The sequence below is a fragment of the Lepidochelys kempii genome, chromosome 9 (assembly GCF_965140265.1).
Source record: "Lepidochelys kempii isolate rLepKem1 chromosome 9, rLepKem1.hap2, whole genome shotgun sequence".
In the NCBI taxonomy this organism is placed as follows: Eukaryota; Metazoa; Chordata; order Testudines; family Cheloniidae; genus Lepidochelys; species Lepidochelys kempii.
The window spans coordinates 73,516,185-73,539,061 of NC_133264.1; the positions used below are offsets into that span (position 1 = coordinate 73,516,185).

General features: G+C 38.0%; 1 protein-coding gene across 7 annotated transcripts in view; it reads left to right on the top strand.

The window, feature by feature from the left end:
- The window catches only part of CHM (CHM Rab escort protein), a 147,495-nt gene that overhangs the window by 33,403 nt on the left and 91,215 nt on the right, over positions 1-22,877 (top strand). For 4 of the 7 annotated variants that reach the window (XM_073360879.1, XM_073360881.1, XM_073360882.1 and 1 more), the window contains 3 exons: positions 7,629-7,701; positions 14,091-14,215; positions 21,636-22,020. In XM_073360879.1, the coding sequence (XP_073216980.1) occupies positions 7,629-7,701; positions 14,091-14,215; positions 21,636-22,020 (583 nt within the window). Of the gene's footprint in view, positions 1-7,628; positions 7,702-14,090; positions 14,216-17,934; positions 17,990-21,618; positions 22,021-22,877 lie in introns of those variants that run through there. The other 3 variants (XM_073360883.1, XM_073360885.1, XM_073360884.1) reach the window with 3 other exon arrangements.

Here is a 22,877-nt window from a genome sequence, read left to right on the forward strand (position 1 = left end):
TTGACATGTGAAATTTCAAGGATAGATGTTAAGTGATTTAGAAAAGTAATTTGCAATTCAAAATGAGGAGATCGGCATTTAGTTTAAACTTGAAGTTGCTAAAGAGAGGTATATCAAGACTAAAAGTTGATTACTTTGTGAACTGAATGTATCTCCCACAATAAATGTTCATGCATATGGGACTTTTTTTCTTAGCATGTGCTGTGTTCTATTTTTACTGTACTACTTATTTTATGTTTAATTTTTGAGCATGTTGGGGTGGATGGTGGAGATAGAAGTCTTGAGGGGGAAACTTTCTTCAAACTAGCTTTGTTTCTGTTTCTGGAATGAAGATTCAATTTAAATTTCTCCCTTGTCTTTCACAGAAAGGGTTGTCTAAAATTTCAGCTTTTTAATATTCGTTTGCACCACTTCACACACACTGGAGATAAAAAGAACAGGAGTACTTGTGACACCTTAGAGACTAACAGATTTCTTTGAGCATAAGCTTTCATAGGCTACAACCCAATTCATCGGATGCATAGAATGGAACATGTAGTAAGAAGATATATTTATACATACAGAGAACATGAAAAAGTGGAGTAAGAGGCTGGAGTAAGAGATAAGATGCTGCTGCTCTTCCTGTTGAAATTTAGAGGCAGTTCTAAAGCTGTCAGTCAAGGATAGGTAAAGGTAAAGGAACATACCAAAAATGTTCTACCTTTGTAAAGGGACTGTGATAATCATCTCAAATGCTCCTATTTTGTTTGTTCTAGTGACTCTGTGCATATTAGCAGTATTAGTTACTTTAAATTCTTTTTGGAGGGCGTCTCTTTTTTACAGAGCAAAGAGAAATATTAGACTATGCTCTGAACTCTTAAGGTGCTGTCTTCTCTACCTCTGCCTTAACAATAAATGATGTGTAGCTCAAAAGCTTGTTTCTTTCACCAAGAGAAGTTGGTCCAGTAAAAGATATTACCTCACCCACCTTGTTTCTCAAAAGTATAAGTGTCAGTCAAGCACGCGCAGAAACTCCACCTTCCTCAATATATTACATTAGTTTCCTTCTCCTTTGTTTGCCCCTCTGTCCAGACTTAGGTCTTATCTTATCTCTCTGATATGTCTTCCTGCATGTTTCTTAAACTAAACAAGTTATCTGTTTTTGACCCACGTGTTTAGCTGAAGTTTGATGCCCTGCTGGTTGTTTTGTTAAGAGGAAGTTATAATAGATACTTTGATGAAATATTGTTTCTTTAAAATATATATATATAAGTCCTGTTTCCCTGAACACAGGAGGATTCAAACAGCAGGTGACAGTTTCTTTGTTAACACTTCCAAGCCCCTTTCCAGGCAGTACTTGACCCAAAAGTTGTGTCTCAACTTTTTTACAAGGTCATGCTACAAATCCTTCTCTGGCTTACAGGTTTCTTGCTGCCCACTCTCCTGGCTTCTCTGTTTTTTCTGCTCTTTCTCTGAGTTGTACAAACCTACACAAAACAATAGCCAGCAAAACCTCTATACCTGTGCCTTGCATGTGCCTTTGTTTCAGATGGCAACATGCACCTGTTTTGGAGGTGAAGGGCCATATTATTTTAGCTCTTTTATCCTATAAAGGAGCATAAGGGCTTCTTGCAACTCTTAAATGAATGGCACCCGATACACCCCCTACTTTTAAAGAAGTTTAATCCAACCCCGTCAGTAACAGAAAATGAATTTTTCTCCCTATTTTCTGCAGTACTTTTGAAAACCATCCTTCCTTTTTAAGCACAAAACTTGAGAACTCTGATTCTTCACATCTGAGCTTATGCCAAATCTTGTTGCTTCTGTTATATTTCTAAAATCTACCCCTTCCCCTCTATCCCCAATGCTTAAAATCCTGCTTCATGCTCTAATTCTTTCACCTGTAACATTCCTCTTTTTAGACTCCTGTACTGTCACCTCTCCTTTTTTCAACTCATCCAACATTCTGCACCTAAAGTTCTTTCCTGCCAGTGTGAGGGTGAAAGGTGTGTGACGTGATCATTCACTGATTTCCTGAATCTTTCCACATAAAATTTAAACCTTTCAACCTCACACCTAATGCTCTGCCTTGGAATTCTGCTAGGCATGGTCTCCCTAGGCTCTGTTTGCTAGAAGCTGGGAATGGGTGACAAGATATGGATCACTTGATGATTACCTGTTCTGTTCATTCCCTGTAGGGCACCTGGCATTGGCCACTGTCAGAAGACCGGATACTGGGCTAGATGGACCTTTGGTCTGACCCAGTATGGTTGTTCTTATGTTCATTGTATTTCCCATCAGATTCCTCCATGCCGCAATTTACACTGTCCTCTTTTCACATGTTGTTGCACTTCTGTCTCCGCCTCCTGCTTTCATCTTGATTCACTTTTCTCCTTGCTCCAAGTGTCAAGAACTCAGTATCCCCTCTCCTTAAAATTCCTATTTTATATGACCACCCGAAGTGTGGTAGGCCCCTGTACACTTCTGCCATCTGAATCTCTACAGTTTGTCCTGCCTCTTTATCTAAATTTATCAGAACGGGTAAGTTTTTTATAATACAACTTACATTATTTGTGTTTAACTCCCATCCTTCCTCTTTACCCTTTCACTTATGTGATGTTATGAAGCTAATAAATATTTAATAGTAAACCAGAGAGGCAAAAGGACTCTTCAGTAATGCATTGGTCTTTTGATTCCTCTCCAAGAAAAGTGAGGAAATTTGTTCTCTGGGTCAAAAGATTTAATTCAAATATCTTTTTAACCTTGATAATTAAGACTAAATGGCAAGAATTTTACCAAAAGAAATGATGAGTGGTTCTGGTTAATGATGAGTGGTTCTGGGAACCAAGGAGGAGTCTGTTCTATTTAACTGTGTTTTGGAGCATGTAACTATGGCAGAATCGGAACTAATAAACACAAGAGTTTCAACAGGTAATACATGAAATAAGTCATTTTATAATCAGCTCCTTAAAATCAATGTGGCAGTAGCTTCCCTTGCAAAAGACAACTATTTTAATGGAAGGAGACTTTTTTTCCCTGAGAAGTCAAATAAAGGATAGTCACATACAGGCTCTCAGGAGAAATCATGAAGCATCAGCAGCTTCTCTTCAGACATCAGCAGCTTTGACTTATTTTACCTCAGCTATTGTGGCATGACATTCAGAAAGGCAGCCAGCCTAACAGAGATATCTTCTACCAAAGATGTTACCTGCTGCTGCTTTTGTATTGCGTGCATTCATAGGTGCTTTGAGTTTCTTGAGTTGATCCATCTCCTGGAATGATGCTGCTTGGTGTTACCTTTAGATTGAGGCCCAGGAAAGCTGATCAGCAGGAAATCATTTACATTCTCAGTGGCAGGTTTCAGAGTGGTAGCTGTGTTAGTCTGTATCAGCAAAAAGAACGAGGAGTACTTGTGGCACCTTAGAGACTAACAAATTTATTTGAGCATAAGCTTTCGTGGGCTAAAACCCACTTCATCAGATGCACGCAGTGGAAAATACAGTAGGAAGATGCGCGCGCGCACACACACAACATGAAAAAATGGGTGTTGCCATACACACTAGAACGAGAGTGATCAATTAAGGTGAGCTATTATCAGCAGGAGAAAAAAACCTTTTGTAGTGATAATCAGGATGGCCCATTTCCAACAGTTGACAAGAAAGTGTGTGTGTGTGGGGGGAAATAAGCATGGAGAAATAGTTTTACTTTGTGTAATGACCCATCCATTCCCATCTTTATGCAAGCCTAATTTAATGGTGTCCAATTTGTAAATTAATTCCAATTCATTAGTCTCTTGTTGGAGTCTGTTTTTTGAAGTTTTTTTGTCTGTAATCGAGTGACCAGTGAGATTGAAGTGTTCTCCAACTGGTTTTTTAATGTTATAATTATTGACGTCTGATGTGTGTCCATTTATTCTTTTACGTAGAGACTGTCCGGTTTGGCCAATGTACATGGCAGAGGGGCATTGCTGACACATGATGGCATATATCACATTGGTAGATGTGCAGGTGAACAAGCCTCTGATAGTGTGGCTGATGTGATTACGTACTATGATGGTGTCCCCTGAATAGATATGTGGACACAGTTGGCAACGGGCTTTGTTGCAAGGATAGGTTCCTGGGTTAATGTTTTTGTTGTGTGGTGTGCGGTTGCATGTGAGTATTTGCTTCAGGTTGGGGGGTGTCTTTGGTCTGGGATTTGTTAAAACTGTTCATAGAGACCCTAGATAAAATGGTAGTTGGCAGACCAAGAAAATATCCTATACATGGTTTAGCAGATGAGAGTTCAAACCCTTTCCAGAGCCAAAGCATTCCTTTGCCAGGCTTGATCACCTATTATTTAAAGAAGATATTCTGGGTTTTTCTACTAGTAATCATGGCTTCAAATTCAAGAGTTTGAAGACCAGACTTTTGTTCAGATTTTTCCCTTAGCCTCAGACAGAAATTTCGTTTGACTACTTGAAGGCTTTACCCAGAATTCCAGATTCCATAGCAGGAGCTGTGAGCAAATGGCATTCAGACAACAGATGAAATTGCTTCTAGAAGTAAAGTTATTCCGGTCTTCAGTTTTGATTTAGAAAATTAAATCTGTAACAACAAAATATATATTGAAACAAGCAGGTAGTATATATGTAATGTTTCAGGTCCATATCCAGAAGATAATTCAACTTATTCCAATACTGTACAGACTTCCCCATTATCAATCCATCTTTTTTTGTAGACTGCTAGGACAGCTGTAAAAGGGGAAGATTCTAGTCCTTGAGAATTTAAGAGTAGTGTACTACACAGGATTGGACCTCTGGCATTGAGCGATCAACACTAATCCCAGAAAGAAAAGGAGTACTTGTGGCACCTTAGAGACTAACCAATTTATTTGAGCATGAGCTTTCGTGAGCTACAGCTTGCATGCTGTATACATGTATACATGCATGCATACATGCATGCATCCGATGAAGTGAGCTGTAGCTCACGAAAGCTCATGCTCAAATAAATTGGTTAGTCTCTAAGGTGCCACAAGTACTCCTTTTCTTTTTGCGAATACAGACTAACACGGCTGTTACTCTGAAACTAATCCCAGAGAATTTCCTAATTTTGATTGCTCTACAAAATAATACATGAATATCTCTATCTGATATGACCATTTTTTAAATTTATTAAAATCCTGATAGTTAATGCTCTTCCTTTCAGACTGTCTACTTCTTCGTGGGTTTTTATCAAGAATTTTGCTATCTTTGTCACAGCTGAAATTACATCCCTACCTGTATCTGGACAACATTCTTTTCAGAGTATTTTGAGTGAAGAATTGACAGGTTTCTACTGTCACATAATGCAAGTCATACATAGATGTATTATAAATTCTGAAAGGAGCATATTCATGCTTTTAGAAAAGATCCCGACTTCAGGTGATAGGATCTTGGGAAAGGCATATCAGAGGACAAGACTATTGTGATTCATTTAGAAATAGTGGCATGCATACTTAAAGAAATCGTACGCTCCTGTAAACATTGTTTGGGACATAAGAGACCATTATAGAGACTTTTGATTAAAATAAAAGGCACAGTACTGGCAATAAAAAGAGGAAGCTTTATCTTAGTTTTAGATGTGTCAAAGGTGTACCCTACTGAGAAAGATTAGACCACTGCTGTCAATTTTTCACAGAATGTCCCATCATTTTATCACAGCATGTTAATACTGCTAGTAGTTCTTGCTGAAAATGTATTTAAAATAAAGGACGCATAAAGTTAGAATAGTTTCAAATTTAGGAAGGCCAGTCTTACTCAGTTTTACATAGGTGGGTTTGTTTTGCACATTTCTTGTGACCGCTGCCCTTGCTTGTTCTGACAGCCAGACTGCATTCCATATTCAGGGAAACTTACAGCTAAGGTGGCAGGTTCCCTTGGCAAAATAAATCTTGGTGGCTACATTTTTTTTATAATCCCAGAAGAGGCTGATTAAATCATTTTCAGGTATTTGTTTCTCTGGTATCTCAGGAAAGAACAAAACAAAAGTAACCAGTTTATCTCTGCACCATTGGAAATGTGTATGGGGGGGCATACTTGATTGATAACTTGATAAAGGGCTGAGATCTGAGTCAAACTGCTTTTTGACGGACTGAATCAAGTAAGCATCTTTCACGCTTATATTCTATTGATTCCAGATAATAATAAATACACTTAAGTTTTCACTTTTTTAAAGCTTTCTATGATTATGAATTCTCTCTATACCCCAGTGAGGCAAATAAAATATTTGCTCCCTTTTACAGATGTGTTGGCTTTCCTAATGAGTGCTAATGGTGACAGCACTGCAGCTCTTTCCTCTAGTTAAAATGAAAACCGTGGTGGAGGAATTGTACAGCACTGTGAGGTCTCTTAGAGAAAAGACCTAGTCCACTTGGGCCATAAAATCTTAAACTTTAGATTCTGTTAAATGAGGGCAACTTTAATTCACTGATAGCAGGATTTTCTGTTATCTTGAGGGAAAATGTCCTATTTATGTTCCTTACTATTTCCCTGAAGTAACTGAAGGAATTTTGTAGGTCAGTTTCTAGTCATGAACAATTAGACATTGTTTAGAAGACCTCTGTCTTTCATGTGTTAACTAAGCAACAGAGTAGAGCATCTCCCTCTGGTTCTAATGAAGTCTTTGTCAGTACATATAACTCTTGTGAAAAACATCCTCCTATAAACATGAGTTGAACTCAAACCCTCATCTTAAACTTTTCCATTTCTGAATTCAATCAAGGAGGAATTATGATTTTTTTCCCATCTGGTGCAAAATGCAACCTGCCTTTTTTTCTTATCTTTCTGAAAAGTTTAAATAATTATTACTCAGTGTTTTTAAGCTTCTGTTACAGAAATTTTTAAAATACTCCAACATGGCAAAAAAAAATATATTCATTTCTTTTGTGAAGTGCAATTAAAGAAACAGACTTCAGGTTTGTATAGGTAATAGTTTTCCCTTTGCTTGATTTAACAACTTTGGCAATATTCTAAGCTTAAACCCTATCTTTCTTCCCAAACATGAGTCTTTAATTTATCATGTAAATTTACCAGTCCATTGAAGAACACATTCTGGCTTTGATCACTTTTGAAAAGTCCCAACATACTTTAGATAATTGGTATTAGTGTTCAATCCTGTGAGGTAGCATCTCTTTGTTTTTTCTAGGTGTGGTAGAATCCTTTCATTTTATCAGTATGTTTATATTATGTTTGCTTTCTTGCTTCCTTCCCATAAAAGTAATATTTAAGTTTTACTTAATCTCTTATCCATATAATGGAAAAGCTCACTCGTTAGTGTGTTGTTTAGAGAAGTGTCAATAGGAAAAACTTAAAAAGGGAAGCCAGAGGACCAGCTACTTAAAAGGAAAAAAGCACAACTATTAACTGACTTTTGTGCTGAAATTAGTAAATTGACAACCTCCATTTCAAGTGGGAAAGAGCAAATATACTGGAAAGCATTCAGTGAGTAGTGACAAATCAGCAGAAATTGGTTCTTTTGGTTCAGAATATAGAATATGTAATTCTGTGTATAAAAAATAATTTTCCTGAAGTTCTGTAGAGTCCCATAAGCAGTATTATAGGTATCCAGTAGCTATATTTTTAGTTTTTTCAACCAAGGTGTTTTTTTTTTGTTTTTTTTTTTTCATTGCAGGAGAAGTTACTATGGAGGAAACTGGGCCAGTTTTAGCTTTTCAGGATTATTGTCCTGGATTAAGGAAAACCAGGTAAGGAACTATAATGACTTTTTTTCTCTCTCTTGTCAGGTTTCTAGTATTCTATTTTTTGTGAAAACATTCATACATAACAAATAACTTAGGAAGTGCCTAGTACTCTTTGGGTAGTACATATTTAATAAATATTAAAGCCAGAAAAACAGAACTACCATGCATCTCATTTTTATACATGGACAAAACTGGAACATTTTATTTAAAATAGATAACTCTTAAACAGCAGTGCAAGTAGGGCAGTCTGGTCCAGTATGCCATACCAGCATATTTATAGCTGGTATGGCGTACCTGAAAGACACAGGTGGAGCAGAATGTGGGGCTGCTGGGTGGCCCCATGCTGGCAGCTCCTCCGTGTGCCTGTACCGTCCCAGCCCCGCCTCCACCCCTGTCCTCTGGCGGGGCTGCTGTACAGACCCCAGATGGACCCAGCTGTGTGGAAGGGCTGGGGCAGTAGAGCCACGACAGAGGAGCTGCTGGCGTAGGGCCACCCAGCAGCCCCACGTTCTGCTCCTTTCATCGCTGCAGTTCCGAAGTCTCCGGCGCAGCGGGAGGACAGAGTCCTTCTCCCTCCAGCCCCCACAAGGTAAGGGGTGTGTGGATCATGGGCAGGGTGTGGCGAGAGCATGGGGGCTTCGGGCTGGGGGCGGGGCGGGGAGGAATCCTGTGGAGGATCACATGAGGAGGTCACAGTGTCCCCCCTTGCCGCCCCCCGTACCAGTAAGAAATGGATTCCACTTGCACCATTGCTCCTAAACTAAACATCTGGTAATCTCAGTATTATAACTGTTGATTATAGTACACATTATCAAAAAAGACATCTGAGGTATATCTTAAAATAAGATAGTACTGTTTTATATTTAATGTCAGTACCTTAGTTTTCAGTAATACTGAATTCTCTTTTAGGAGTATAAATGAGACTATACAGCCACATAATAGGTATACTTTATTAAATGAGCTTTTATAGACTTCACCCATCATGGATATAGTCTGAATTCATTGTATCTGTTTGTAAGAAGTGTTCTGTTCCATTTCAGTGTCATTAATGGATTAAAAAAATACTAATTTGCACTTACATGGAATATTCCAAGTGAGAACCTCAAAGCACTTTATTGATACTAATGAATTATGCCTCACATCACCGCAGTGAAGAAAAGTGTTATCAGTATTTTACAGAATATCAGAACTATTTTATATGCTTACGTAGCTTGAAACCGGACTACGTTAATGCTCACTGTAAGACTTTTAGTGTGCTCCAGCAGGGTTTGCACGGGCCAGTTAGTGTGCAACGTTACCACGGATTAAAAATCTTATACTCCTCTGATGCAGATAAAACCACCATATAGACAAGCTGTGGCAGAGCTAAGAACACAGTCCACATCTGCTTTTGGGGGTCCTGTGGGAACATAGCTCTTTATGCTCATTCTGTATCCTGTGTGTGATAAGGAGGGTGGGTGAGGGGTGTATATGTATATTAATGTATACACACAAATAAACTGTGTAATCCCAGTTGTTGGTATAATTTATTTCTGGACAGATTGCCATGGTTTTGGTGTAGTTATCAGATCCTGCCTCTGAAAGTTGTCACGTAGCCAAGACAAACACTTCAATTTTAATGCAGATAATGCATTTTTCTATAACCAAGGCTTATGTAATTCATGACCGTCCATTCAAAGCTTTTTAAAGAGGGCATTCACTTAGAACAAGGGGGCATTTGAACTATTTTAGCAAATGGATATGCACAGTTACTGCTTTATTGCTTTTAAATTCCTGTTGGGATTATCTACTGAAGTGTTGTGAAGCCAGCTAATCCATAGGAAATAACCGCTCCAGTTTAGTCACGTGTGCCTATTTATATTGATTTATACTAAAAGGAATAGGGCTGCTCAATATCAGAACTTAAAATTGGAAGTGAGATCACCACTTTCATATATGTCACACAGTTGTCTGTTTCCTGGTTTTCTTCCTGAACACTTACTCCTTTTGAACCAAGCAGTTAGCCAAAATTCAGGATCTAGCAGGTTGTTTCCATTAGGGGGAGAAACTGATGATGAGTCAGGTATTTAAGTCCAGTCGTGTCTATTTACAAAGATCGTACAAAGTCCTGTTTCCCTTAACACAGGAGGAGTTAAACTGCAGGAGTAGTTTCTTTCCTCGCAGTTCCAAGCCTCTTTCCAGCCAACTCTCTCTCTCTCTCTCTCTCTCTCTCTCTCTCTCTCTCTCTCAAAGTTCTCTTAAATTTTTCTCAGGGCCATGCTACAAGTCTTCCTCTTGACTGTTTTAGGTGCTTCCATTTTGCCTTCTCTGTCTGTTTCTATAGCTTGTCTCATTTGTACATGCATGCATACCTCAATTTTAACAATATCCAGCCACCCTGGGTTTGCATTCATTGATATCACTCCACTCTGGATTAGATTCTTGCATGTGGCCTGTGTTTTAGCTGGTGGCTTCTATTGTTTCAGCTTTCTAATCCCATAAAGGAGCTTAATTATTTTGTAGAGATATGAATCTCATGGTGACTTTTATGTCCACTAGTTTCAGTTAGGTTTCACCCAAACCCAGTCATAACAGTGCACAAACTAACTCAAACTTCAATCTACTTACAGTACATTGTGATTTTGAGTAAGTACTATAGATATCGGAGAGCATAACCATTTTAGCTAAGTTTTAGCTTTATCTAACCTACCTAGCAAATCCTAAAATCTTCCCATTCATTCAGTTCTTGCAGGAGCTCTCTAGAGGAAGTGTACATTGAACAATAAGAGATCCTAAATATTAAAACTTTCCATAATGCTCTGCTTTCAATCAGGGTGACAAGGTGGGTGAGGTAATATCTTTGGACTAAATCTGTTATTTAATATTACTGTAGTTAAAGTCCTATTTGGGAATTTTGATGCATTAATTTGGAAAACAGACAATGCCCTTTCACTTTTTTCATGTTTGATGAGGTACAAATACAATCACTTTTTACTTGACATTTTGCTCTTTAAGTGTCCCTGACTCTAGTACCCTCTAACATTAGCAGATATTAGTAGAAATTATATGTAGTAGCTTTTTTCTTTAATTCTAAATAAACTTGAAATTGTAATGTTTCAGTAATTCTTAATATGTTGGAATCAAATGCCAGTTTATTTTACACGATGTTTTAAAGTAACAAATAAAATTACACATCAAATAGATAAGGCAGTTGGTATGCATGGGTTATCAGGAAATGTAAAAATATCCTTATTTTAATATGGAAATCTGTTCAAAATTTTATCCTTATGACTTCAAGTATCTTAATACATTTGCTTTTTAACAATGTTTGCTATCCACTTTCTTTCACTTGCCCCCTACTTGGCAACTACAGACTAGATACTACTTGTAGCTGCAAGAACTTCTGCAAGACTGCCCCCTTGTGACACTGCATTTTATCCAACAGGCACTGAAAAAGTTACACAGGTTACCCAGATTTGTGACTAACTTGAGAGACTATCATTTTTTATTTGTTCTGTGCTTTCCGTATTTTTGAAAAAAAATTAAGAATTGCACTTTGTGCAGAGCTACAGCATCAAATCACTGAAAAAACTGTCCCAAATGCTTTGGGTTTTGTGTAAGAATGCAATCACTACTTACATGCATTCTCCATCAGGCTTAAGAAATTGAGAAGCATAATTGTATATTTTCCTTTCCTTTTACACTCTTTCAGTCCTTTCTGAATCTCCTCTGCAACCTACCTTATTTACGGTGAGCATGATTGTTGGTGCACTTTCTTTTATTTCTGAGCTAGCTCTCTTCCCACACCTCAATCAGACATAGTCTGTAGATACCTCTGCCCTACAATCAGACTAAGTTGGGGGAGGGCATGAGCAGCAAATCTCAGTCCTCAATGTACACATTACAGACACTGGAACACCCTTCCTTCTACAAAAGCATGTGGATCAAGATGGCCTTTCAGCATTTGCTAAAGTTCAGTGGTTTGGGGCTCATTTAGACCAAGGGTTTGGAGTTAATTCTAAAGGTCATGTCCCCATGAGAGAAGGCCCTGCCAGCATCTCTTTCTTCTAAACAGTGTGGCTCAAGAATTGTGGTTCAAGCATTGTGGATCCATAGCTGCTACTTGATTTCCTTTTATCTAAAACCTTGAATACAAGAAAAGACCCCAAATTCTGTGTCACTCTTATTGCACCCAGTTACATTTGGAGAAAAGTCTGTTGCTCAGGGTCGTCCAGGAAGTCCATGGCACAGCTAGGAAGAGATGGCTGATCTCAACTCCCATTTTATGCACAAGACCATGTTGCCCCATTCTCTGTTGTTGTACTGGCCATATCTTTTTGCACAGACAGCACAGTCTATTTCTCCATTACCTTTCACTTTAACTATGTGATTGTTCAAATTCTTTGTTTCACAAAGCTGTTTGTAAGATGAGTAAACTCTTAATTATTTGACAAAAGCAAGCTTTACAAAGTGTCTAGAGCAGGTAGGTTCTTTTTTAAATACTGTCCCACAATAATGCTTCTCTTAGAAGGAGGGTGGGGTGGTACTCCTATAAGAAAACACCCTACCTCTCCTCCAAAGTACATAAATATGCTACATCAACAGATCAGATGACCTCCCCCTCCCCCCCAAATAAAGCGACAGAAGCCACAGTGCTCTCTCCAAGAGCTCCACTTTATAAATAAATTGACATATACATACAAACTGCACAAAGTAAATGAGTTACCAAGACTTGAAAGGAAATGGTAGCACTGTTTCTTATAATGAGATCACCAAAACAGCCAGCACGACTGTGAGGATAACAGCATGCTAAACAATCAGCAGTATATCGTATCTGTTTTACTATTATGCTGGAGACAATTGTGCAGACCGGTGATTTCAACCTTTTTTCAGTTGTGGATCCCTAAAAAAAAAATTTTGAATGGAGGTGTGGACCCCTTTGGAAATCTTAGACTTAAACCCCCAGCTGTTCGCAGACCACAGGTTGAAAATCATTGGTGTAGATTGAGTGAGTACTTTGCACTAGAAAGGCCAATAAGGGGTTCTTTAGTTTTGTGAAGATGCTTTGTCATATCTTAGATCTTTCATAACCTATTAATAGCAGTTAGGGGGAGTGATGAAAGATGTCACATAGGGGCTCAGTTAACAGTAAGACAAATGTTTTTTGTACGTTTCTTAACCACTTTTTGGTAATTGTATAGAAAGATGAGTTTCTTCCTTCTCTGTGATGCTAAAAGAGAACTTGTACGTGCCCAGATTGAAGATCAAGAGGAATCTTCCTTATTCTCTGAGTAGTTTGTGTCTGTTTGCCACTGAGGCATTTGACAAATGTTCTTTGTTTCAGGTGCTCTTCCAAAAATAATCTAATGGCTCTTGTACTTAAACAAGCAGGATGTTAGCAAGAGCTAACCTCTTGGGAATTGACTGTAGCACTCATTTTCTTTCCAGAGAGAGGTTTCTTCCTAAAATCTCATCATTTGACCTAGGTAAATTTCTAGCCTGACTAGCTAATTCTCAAATCACTTCATTCCACAGTGTGGTCTCTAATACAGGAGTTCTCAGCCAGAATTGAGGAATCAGACTCTTAGGGTGTGATTGGTGTGCCAACCTGTGCTGCAGTGCTTGCTTTAATCTAGCTAACATGGCCAAAAACTGCGTCTTCACTGCTATAGGACAGGCTTCAGCGTAGGCTAGCAACATGAGTACATACTTAAGGTTCCCATCATGCCTGTACAGCCCACACTGAAACCTGTGCTGCTGTATCTTCATGGCTATTTTTACCTCTACTAGCTAGATTTAAGCTAGTGTGGATATGCCAACCCATTCTGCAATCCCGCCTTGGACTGAGTTACAGTTATGGGAACTAACTTGTCAGATGTAATACTAGTTTCTTTTTTAAATAGCCTATTTGATATTGCTTGCAAGCTAAGTGAATTTTCACTTTAACGTACCATGTCAACATCTGCCTGACATAAATAGGTCTACAAATTTGAAAAAGAAAATGCACGAATAGTCTCTGTTTTTACCTTAACTTGCTTGATAAACTTCCAGTAGAAAGTCATCAAATACTACATCAGTCAAAAGATGTATTATCGGACTTTGAAGTCTTGTATTTCACCATGAATTATAAATGCCAGCTCTCATTTTAAATACTTTTATTAGTGCACACCTGTGCTCCTATCTAAACTGAATGAATATCTAGCTATGGAAAACTATACATTTTAAGCTGTACAGTGGCATAAAAAGGAAATGTTCCTCAAAAACATCACTAGAAAGTTAGATTTGATGGAACTAAAGTTTATTTCAATTTACAATAGCATCCAAGTTGGTAACATTTTAAGTTTAAAAAATTAAAGCACTCTTCTCGTGAAGCAGAGTTCAGAAAATTTCCTATCTTATATTTTTTTTGTAAGGAAAAGACTGATGTCAGAGAGGATGGTGAAGATTGGAGAAAATTGATCCTTAAAACAGAAGAAGCTATTTCTCTTAACAAGCAGGATAACACCATTCAGCATGTAGAAGATGTCTGCTATGCCTGGTAACTATAAGTAGTATGGAAGATATATAAACACAATTCCTTGGTATAGCTTTTTATATTGCGAATTAATTACATTGTAATATCAGTAAAAGTGATTTTTTTCCTCTTTCATCTATATCCTTTTGGGTTAACGAAAAAATGTAGCGTTATAAATTGCTTTCCGAAAATCCCGTACTTAAGTCTCCTGTACTTAGTTGAAGCTGGCTGATCCTTTACTGACTTTGCTTCAGATTTGATATAATAAACATTTTGGGCAACTTAGTGAATAAAAGGCTAATATTTCATTTCTGATTGGAAACCAGCAATAAGGGGTGTTTAGAGGTGCTGTGAACTACTATATTTGTTGTAGTTTACCTGAATGCAGACCAGGAAGATGCCCTAGAGAATTATCTTTACACTCTTAACTAAAATCTCTCCCATTTTATGGTAGTTGTAAATAGAAGAACATAGGTAAAATGAGTGTGTCCAAACAGTACTTCAGTAATATAATTAACATTGATATAAAAATTGCAAGAGTGATAACCAATTTCAGTTCTTAACAATTCAGACAATAAACAAATTAAAGATTGGAGTGATATTTTAGATTGAATTGTCATGAATGAAGGGTCCCTTTTAATGTAGGGTAAATTCAGCTAAGCATTCCTGTGGTATATCTACTTTGTGAATTTGGGTGCCTAATGTAAGTATCAGAAACCAGTCGATATGTACCTCTTTAATACTGGTTCAGCATTGAAAGGTGATAAAATGTTTAACAGGATAAGCCTTAGTTTAAAACCAATACAATTATTTCAAAATCCTATATTAATACAATATTGGTTAAATACACAAATCATGCAGTTCAAAAACTAACAGTTTCAGCAAAACTGCTGATATAAAATAAAATCTAAACATAATGGTGGTAAACAGCAATGCTATGTGGTACAGAAGCACAGCAATGCAGAGTGAACATTAGCAAACCTCAGTTTCAAAACTGGGTAACTTACGTGCATTTAATCTTGAATTCAATGCAAAAGCTACAAAATATAATTTTTTTTATTAAGATATCATAGTGGATACACACCTCAACTTTAGCCTCAATTTCTGACTTCAAACTGGACTAGACAAAGCATTAAAAGAATATTCATTCGTTTTTTGTAAATAAATGTGGAAACAAGTTAGCTGAATGTAAAAAATAGCTTTATGCACCCTGTAGGTGACAGAAATCAGGATATTCAAAAGTTGAGGTTTGCACACTAGGTTATGATGCAGATAAAATTTAAAGGTTCCATTTGTCTTTTAAAACTACTGTGGCTAATCCTGGTTATATAATCACTGCCATAACTTTATCGTAATAAATGTTCAAAACCAGTACTGAAGTAGGATTAAAAGTTTTAGTCTCTCTCAGATATAACTAATTGCCAAAGGGGTTGCATGCTGAAAAATGGCTCTGACCAAAAGCAGACTCAAAAATGGGTTAACTAAAAATATTTTCAAATATTTTACAATTTGTACAAGAGAGTCTTAATCTGAATTTACAAATTAGTTCTAGTTTTCTTTTAAGCACCCAAATAAGTCTAGGTCATTTAATAACATCATGTTTGCTCCGCTTTCTGCCACCAAAAAAAACTGGTAGTTGGATAAAAGTAGCAAACAAAAAGTTTGCCTAAACAACTTAAAACTTTTTTTGAGAGAGTTGATCATGGTACTTCTGACAGCTTACATGTTCTGTCTGGATTTTGTTGTTGTTGTTTCTTAACTTTATAACGCCTATGAAGTAACCATTAAACATTTATTTTGAAAGAATAAACAGCTGGGTAGCAGTATAATATATACTGTGCAAATTTGAAATGAATGGCCTCAGAACAAAGTGCATCCATCAAAGGAGAAGAATACTGTTTCTGCAACAAGCTGTATTGAAAAAAGGCAAATGGCTGAAAAATAAATAGTGAACACCTGTGCTGAATAAATTAACCAGCTGGTTGGCAATTTTTCATTTGACCTATCTGAAGGGGTGGCTGTTACAAGGCATTAATAAGACACATTCACTTTGAGATATTCCTTTGTTACTACCATTAATTGATGAATGGTGGTAGATAATATTCAAAATTTACACAACAATTTGCCTGCAGATGTATCCTTTTTGTGAATTAGTAGAAAATTGTCTGTCCAAAGGTTTAATTTGAGTGAATTTTCTTTTTTTATAGACACAGTTGTTACATTATTCAGGGATGGTTATTCCTATAGGAAAGATGTCATGACTTTGGTTTTAAAAAGGGGCTGGACTTCTACTATAAAATGAGTAGACCTGAAAATCATACAAATTGAGATGTTCATGAAGGGGGAATTGAATAGAAATAAATTAGTACAGTGGAACTTCCTTATATAGTGAAAGTTTGATAAAATAAACTTCCATTTAGAGTGAGGTGGAATGCTTTGCAAAGTCCAAATTGAACTCGGGTTGTAATGAATTTCTGCGTAAAGTGAAATAGTTCTGTGAATTCAACTTGAGGCTTCCACAATGTCTGCATTTTGACAGAGAAGAACTTTGTATGTAAGGATACAGCCAGGGTGAAGTAAGACCTTCATTTTAATGTTTAAATAAATATGTATAGCTTATACATTAAGTTTACACAAACACAATATCCTATTATACAAATAAATACCACCACAATATTGAATTGATTTTTAATTGTACAGGTTAGCCGAAATTAATTTTCAAAATATTTTCTAAGGAAAAAAGTAGTCATACTATGTCATTTAAGATATTGTAGCTAGACATTAACACTATATAGAGAACATTAATTTATAAAAAGTTAATATAAATCAAAATAAAAATGACACAGCAAAACCGTGATCATTTCAGCTTTTTTGTGTGAACACGTATGTGTGAATTATTTTTCATTGGACTGTTCCAGTATAAGTGTATGTATAAATATTTATGTAAATTGTAGGTTTATGATGGATTCTGAATATGTAATGCTATGGTATAAAAGTTTTATTGACATAGGTTGAGAATAGCTGCATTGCTCGTGTGCACTAGAGTCATATGTGACTTTTACAAATGGACCAGAATGAGTGCCTTTCTACCAAACCATACTGGTGTTTATTATGCCCCATTTACTAGAAAAACTTTTACAAATTTTGGGGAGTTTCCAATGTGATTAGCTGTTGTTTTTACCAAAGTCACGTGATTTAATACCATAAGGCACCTTAATACCATACCAACTGTATAGATATCAGACAGAAAAGTAAATCAGAAATTTCTAAAATTACATAATCTATAAAATTGTCATGAAGCCTCAGTTATTATTTCAGAGGGAGAGGTATTCCTATCTTTCCAGAACCTAGTTCTAGAACTGACTGTTCCTATGTTTATGGAACCATAAACCTGTCTATGGGTCCAGGACTGAATATTCGCTATCATGCTCCATTGTGTAACTTTGGGGAAAATTTCCATGATGGCCTGGGGCGGGAGGAGGGTGAATGTTTGTGTAGCAATTTTAAATAAAAATGACAGCTTGAAATCTGCTCAGATTTTTAGCATGAGTTATTCAAAGGTGTATGTAATAATATACCACAAGGTTCTGCAGTGTCACTTAGCCAACTCTACTTTGGGTGGGAGAAGTGGGTGTACTATACTTGGAAAAAATCTACACGGGACCAACAAAAGCAAAGTACTAAATTGTAGTAATTTTAACTGTAATATTCAGCATATTATCCTTAAACTTCTTTTCTTTCAGGTTCCACAGCCTCTATCCCATCTGAAGCAAACTCCATTTAGAATATAAATGAATAGTAATAAAAATTTAATAATATACTCTATACTGAAATGCCAATTTACTCAACTGCCTGTGGACTGGCTTCAACAGGGTTAAAGATCAGGGTTCAACAGGGTTAAACAGATAAAGATCTCCGCACGGTGCTTGCTGGCATATCCCTTTTCAGTATGATCTGGCCAGCTACAGCAGGGATGGCACTAGGAGGGTCTGAAAATAAAGCATAAGTAAATAAGTGAACACTCACAGATGCTCCCATCTTCCTCTCCTTATGCTTGTGGCAAACTAGGTCCATGTCACTTCCACAAGGGAAAAGTTCTGGTTCCTGCTGTGTGTAAGGGGCTACCTCCCCTTCCCCTGCCAACTAGGATGACCAGGTGTCCGGTTTGCGACTGGAACATGTGGTTGAAAAAGGATCCTGGAGGCTCCGGTCAGCACTGCTGACCGGGCTGTTAACTGTCTGGTTGGCAGCACCTCTGTGCTGCATGGCTTCCGGGAAGCAGCCATCATGCCCCCCGCCCCCCCACTTCCTACATATAGTAGCAGCCAGTGGGCTCTGCATGCTGCCCCCACCCCAAGTGCTGCCCCCGCAGCTCCCATTGGCTGGGAACCGTTGCCAATGGGAGCTGCGGGGGCGGTGCCTGTAGATGGGGCAGCGTGCAGAGCCACCTGGCTGTGCCTCCATGTAGGAGCCTGAGGGGGGACATGCCAGCTCCTTCCGGGAGCTGCTTCAAGTAAGCACTGCCCAGAGCCTGACCTCCTCCCGAATCCCGGCCCTTATTCCCCTCCCCCCACCCTGTGAATCCCTCAATACCATCCCACAGCATCCTCTGCACCCCTAAATCAGTCATCCCCAGTCCCATCCCAGAGCCCACACCCCCAGTCGGAGCCCTCACCCCCTCCTGCACCCCAGCCCTCTGAGCCAGCCCGTGAGGGTGGGGAGAGTGAACCATAGAGGGAGGGATGGAGTGAGTGGGGGTGGGGCCTCAGACAAGGGGCAGGGCATGGGCCTCGCAGAAGAGGCAGGGCAAGGAATGGGGCAAGGGTGTTCGGTTTTGTGCGAGTAGAAAGTTGGTAACCCCACTGCTAATGTGCTCGCCACTGCTGCCTTTGCTGCTATGCTGGGGATGATTGTGAGTCAGTCCTTATGGTTTGGGTCACTGGGGTCTCTATGAGGTTCCTGGGCACTCCCAAACCCAGAGGTGGGGAGTCAGGAGAGATGCAACCACATGTAACCATGCCAACTCCTCTGCCTGCTGCTTCCTTGTAGTAGCCTTTTCTTCCCAATCCAGAATGGCACCCCTGGTTTGGGGAAGGGCTTATTATCCATCCCCTTACGTATGCAGGAGCCAGTAGGTTTATGCTGCACTTCTGTACAACCAATCAGACACAGAACCCTCATCAAGCCTGTAGGGTGGGGTATTGCAATCCTTAAAGGCATCTAGGGTTTTCTTCCAATGATGACTCTGACAAAGTGCCCCTGCCTCTGAGGAAAGGGTTGCATTTTGGTAACACTGTTGTTAGGAGAATTTTATATGTACTGATAGCCCCTGGAATTATAAACTGTACCCTTGCAGATCACCTTTAAAATCACAGTTCATTAGTTTTCAGCTGAGCTTAAAATGTTTATTCAGTGCCTTAATGGCTTGTGGTAGAAAGATAAAAAGATAATGCAAAATTGTTGCTGAATTGCTTTCACTTATAATGACATTGATTTGATTCATCTCAGTTGGTAGCATAAACTAAAATTTCAAGTTCAAAAGTACTAGTTGCTGAGGTAGACTTCATTGAAGTCCAAGATGAAAAAGACAGATGAGATTAAATGTGGAGTTCTGCTTTATAAGGGGAATTTTAAAGAATTTTTTCATTATGAAAATGAGGAGGACTGAGCAAAATACTTGCTACTTAGGGTGACCTCCCTTCTCTGACCAGGTAGCCTTTAGTGTAGGCATATTACAGATTAATCAGAACTGCACAAAGACATGCCTTCATTATAATATTTTACTTAAGCTTATTTCCTGATGATTAGATACAACCTACGTTTAATGGCATTCTGGGTGTATGTTTGTATTTGGTTAACAAGTGAACTATACTGCTTTAAAAAAAAAAGGTTTTGATACTTGAGGAGACTGGCCATTTTCCATGTTCATATCACCTAAGTGGCTAATTTCCAGGGTTTTGTTAAGGAGATGTTGAGGAGGAAGAATCTATGGCTGCTGGGAGGCAAGGAGCAGGTTGGGAGTCTGCTTGCAGTGAGTCCTACTTAATCATGCTTCTGCTCTGCCAGGAACCTTCTTGTTGCTGGTCACTGGTGTTCTTAGTGAGTCTCTCCTGTTCTGTTTCTAGGTCCCACCTTATCCTCAACCCATAAAGTAGTAGTGAGCAGAATGAGCTTGCAGTAGGAGCCAGGGTCATGGTGGGTTAAATCTAACATTAGCAGTAGCCAACAGCTGAAAGCAGGGAGGCTGGGAGAATGAGGCTTTATGCTTGCTTGGATGGGTGGTGGCCCTTCAGAAGATCAAAGCACGTGCTAACAGGGAGAAAACTCTTGTGGAGGTGGGGATGAGCCACATTTTGCAGGAAGTACAGGGGCCCAAGGTATGCATGAAGCAAGAGTAAAACTTTTCCTTAGGGCCCTATAGGTTTACAGAATACACACATCCTGAAAATTACATGGTTATATGGGTCTCATGTGGTTATTAAAGGGTTAATAAATTATTAATAGATGTTATAAATGTGTAACATACACAAGTAGTGTGTATTATAGATGGTTATAAGCACATCAAAAATGGTAATAGATTATTATAAATCACGATTATAAGCAATTTATTGGATTCCATAAGAATCTGACAATTGATTAACTATTTATTCATTAATCCTGTATATTAAAGTCTCATTTATAAATTTATTTACAAAGTGACTGAATTGTACGTACATAAGCCCTGAATACTGAAATCTGAACCACATGGGTCTTCAGTGAGACTCCACACTGGAATAAGGGCTGGTTTACGTAAATCAGATTGCAGGATTAAGACCAAAAGATATATTGAAAGCTCTTATGTGCCAAAACTTCAGTTCACAATTTTGTATTTCTCTTGAACAATTGATAGACTCATAGTCATAATATTCTTATTCAAATCAAGTATTCCTTATTCTGAGAGTAGTCCCTTTGTCTTAAATTACTTGCTTTTCAAATATCTTCAGTGACTTAATGATTTAGGCTTTCCAACAGGTTTTTGTATCCATATAAAAAACATTTCAAATGACCTTTTAGTATCTGTTTATTTTTAATATCACACTCCTTGTTGTTCTATTTTGGCAACTAACATCTGCTGCATTGTTTATCATGTTGAGTTTTAAGAGTTACTTGTTCTGTTAATTTGCCTGGTCTCATGTTTTTTTAATGGAAAATAAAAATACAGATATGGAGTTTGCAAGTCTACTATTTTATATATTAAAGTAACCCACATGAGTAATAGCTTTATAGTCAGAGAACCAGAGTAGTTCAGCTGATCCAAATAAGACACCTGATTTGGACCAGGCAGATGAATCTAACACCTTTCATGAAAGGGCTGCAGATATTTCCCATTCTTTGTAGTAACTCATAATGTTGCTTGAAATAAGTTCAGTTTTAAGGCTATTTTAAAGACTCTCTTTTTAATCAGTCAGGATTTAGCTGAAGACGTTAAAGAAGCTGGTGCATTGCCAAAGCTGCCAGCCTTTGAAGCTTCTGATACTCGTGAGGCTGCTCAGGAGTCTGAAAAAGAGAGCCTGCCGGTGCAAAGCCAGTCATTAGGGACCGAGAACTGTGAAATATCTCCAGAAAGTGTTACGTGCAATGATCCAGAGAGTATGACAGAAAGGAAGGATGCAGAAATGACCTCTGAGAGAGAGAACCTCTGTGATGCAACTTCTGACCAATCTGCTTTGGAAACAGGAAAAACAGAAAATGTATCAACTGCAGAAGCTGCTGCCTTGAAACCAAAGAAAATTACTTACACGCAAATTGTTAAAGAAGGCAGGAGATTTAATATTGATTTAATTTCCAAGGTAGGAACTAGTTGACTTTCTTCATAAAAAAAAAAAATTTACTTCATTAAAAAAAATTGAAAATACCTTGTGGACGTTTAAGGGTTTAACAAGGCGGTCATAACCTGACTGGGGAAAAAAAATTGTGCTCTAAAGTGGTGTGCATGTTATACTTTTTAAAATGTCTGTTCAGCATCACAACACAATGTGTGGTCTTGAAGGCCTGGGTGTTTTAAACTAAAGAAACCAAAAAATATCAGCTCAGAAGTACAGTTGTAATAGCATATTTCCCTGCAATTGAAAGCTTCATTCAGAGGTCTAAAACTCTTTTCTGACTGCAATATTTAAGATAAAATGGAACAAAACTATATTTAGCAACAGAAGTTCATCTAAATGAAAACTTCAGATTTTTTTCAAGATGCAGAGTATTTTTCATATCAACCATATATCTATTTAGGGAGTTCTTTTAAGCACACTTTCCTGAACCCAAGAAATTGCTCCTTTGAAGCAGTCATGGTTCTTCATTAACAAGTATTTATTAGAGAATTTTTAGTTTCCGTGTCATTGACACAGTGGATTGTAATAACTTGCCTATTGAAAAATATCAGAGGCAATTAGTCCTTAATATAACAATTAAGCTGATTGAAGCTGTGTGTGTGTGTGTGTTCGTTGTTCTGAATTCCTACTCTTGTGCTGTTTTTAATTAGAGCACAGAGTTACTTCTCAAAACCAGGTTCTTTGCTCTTTGGCTACTTCACAGTATATGTACAGTATACATAAAGTGTGAGGGGGGCAAGGCCAGATGGCTACAGGAAAGTAGTGAGAAACAGGTACGTTAGCCCCAGGTTAAACATATTCCTGTTACCATGGTAACCAAA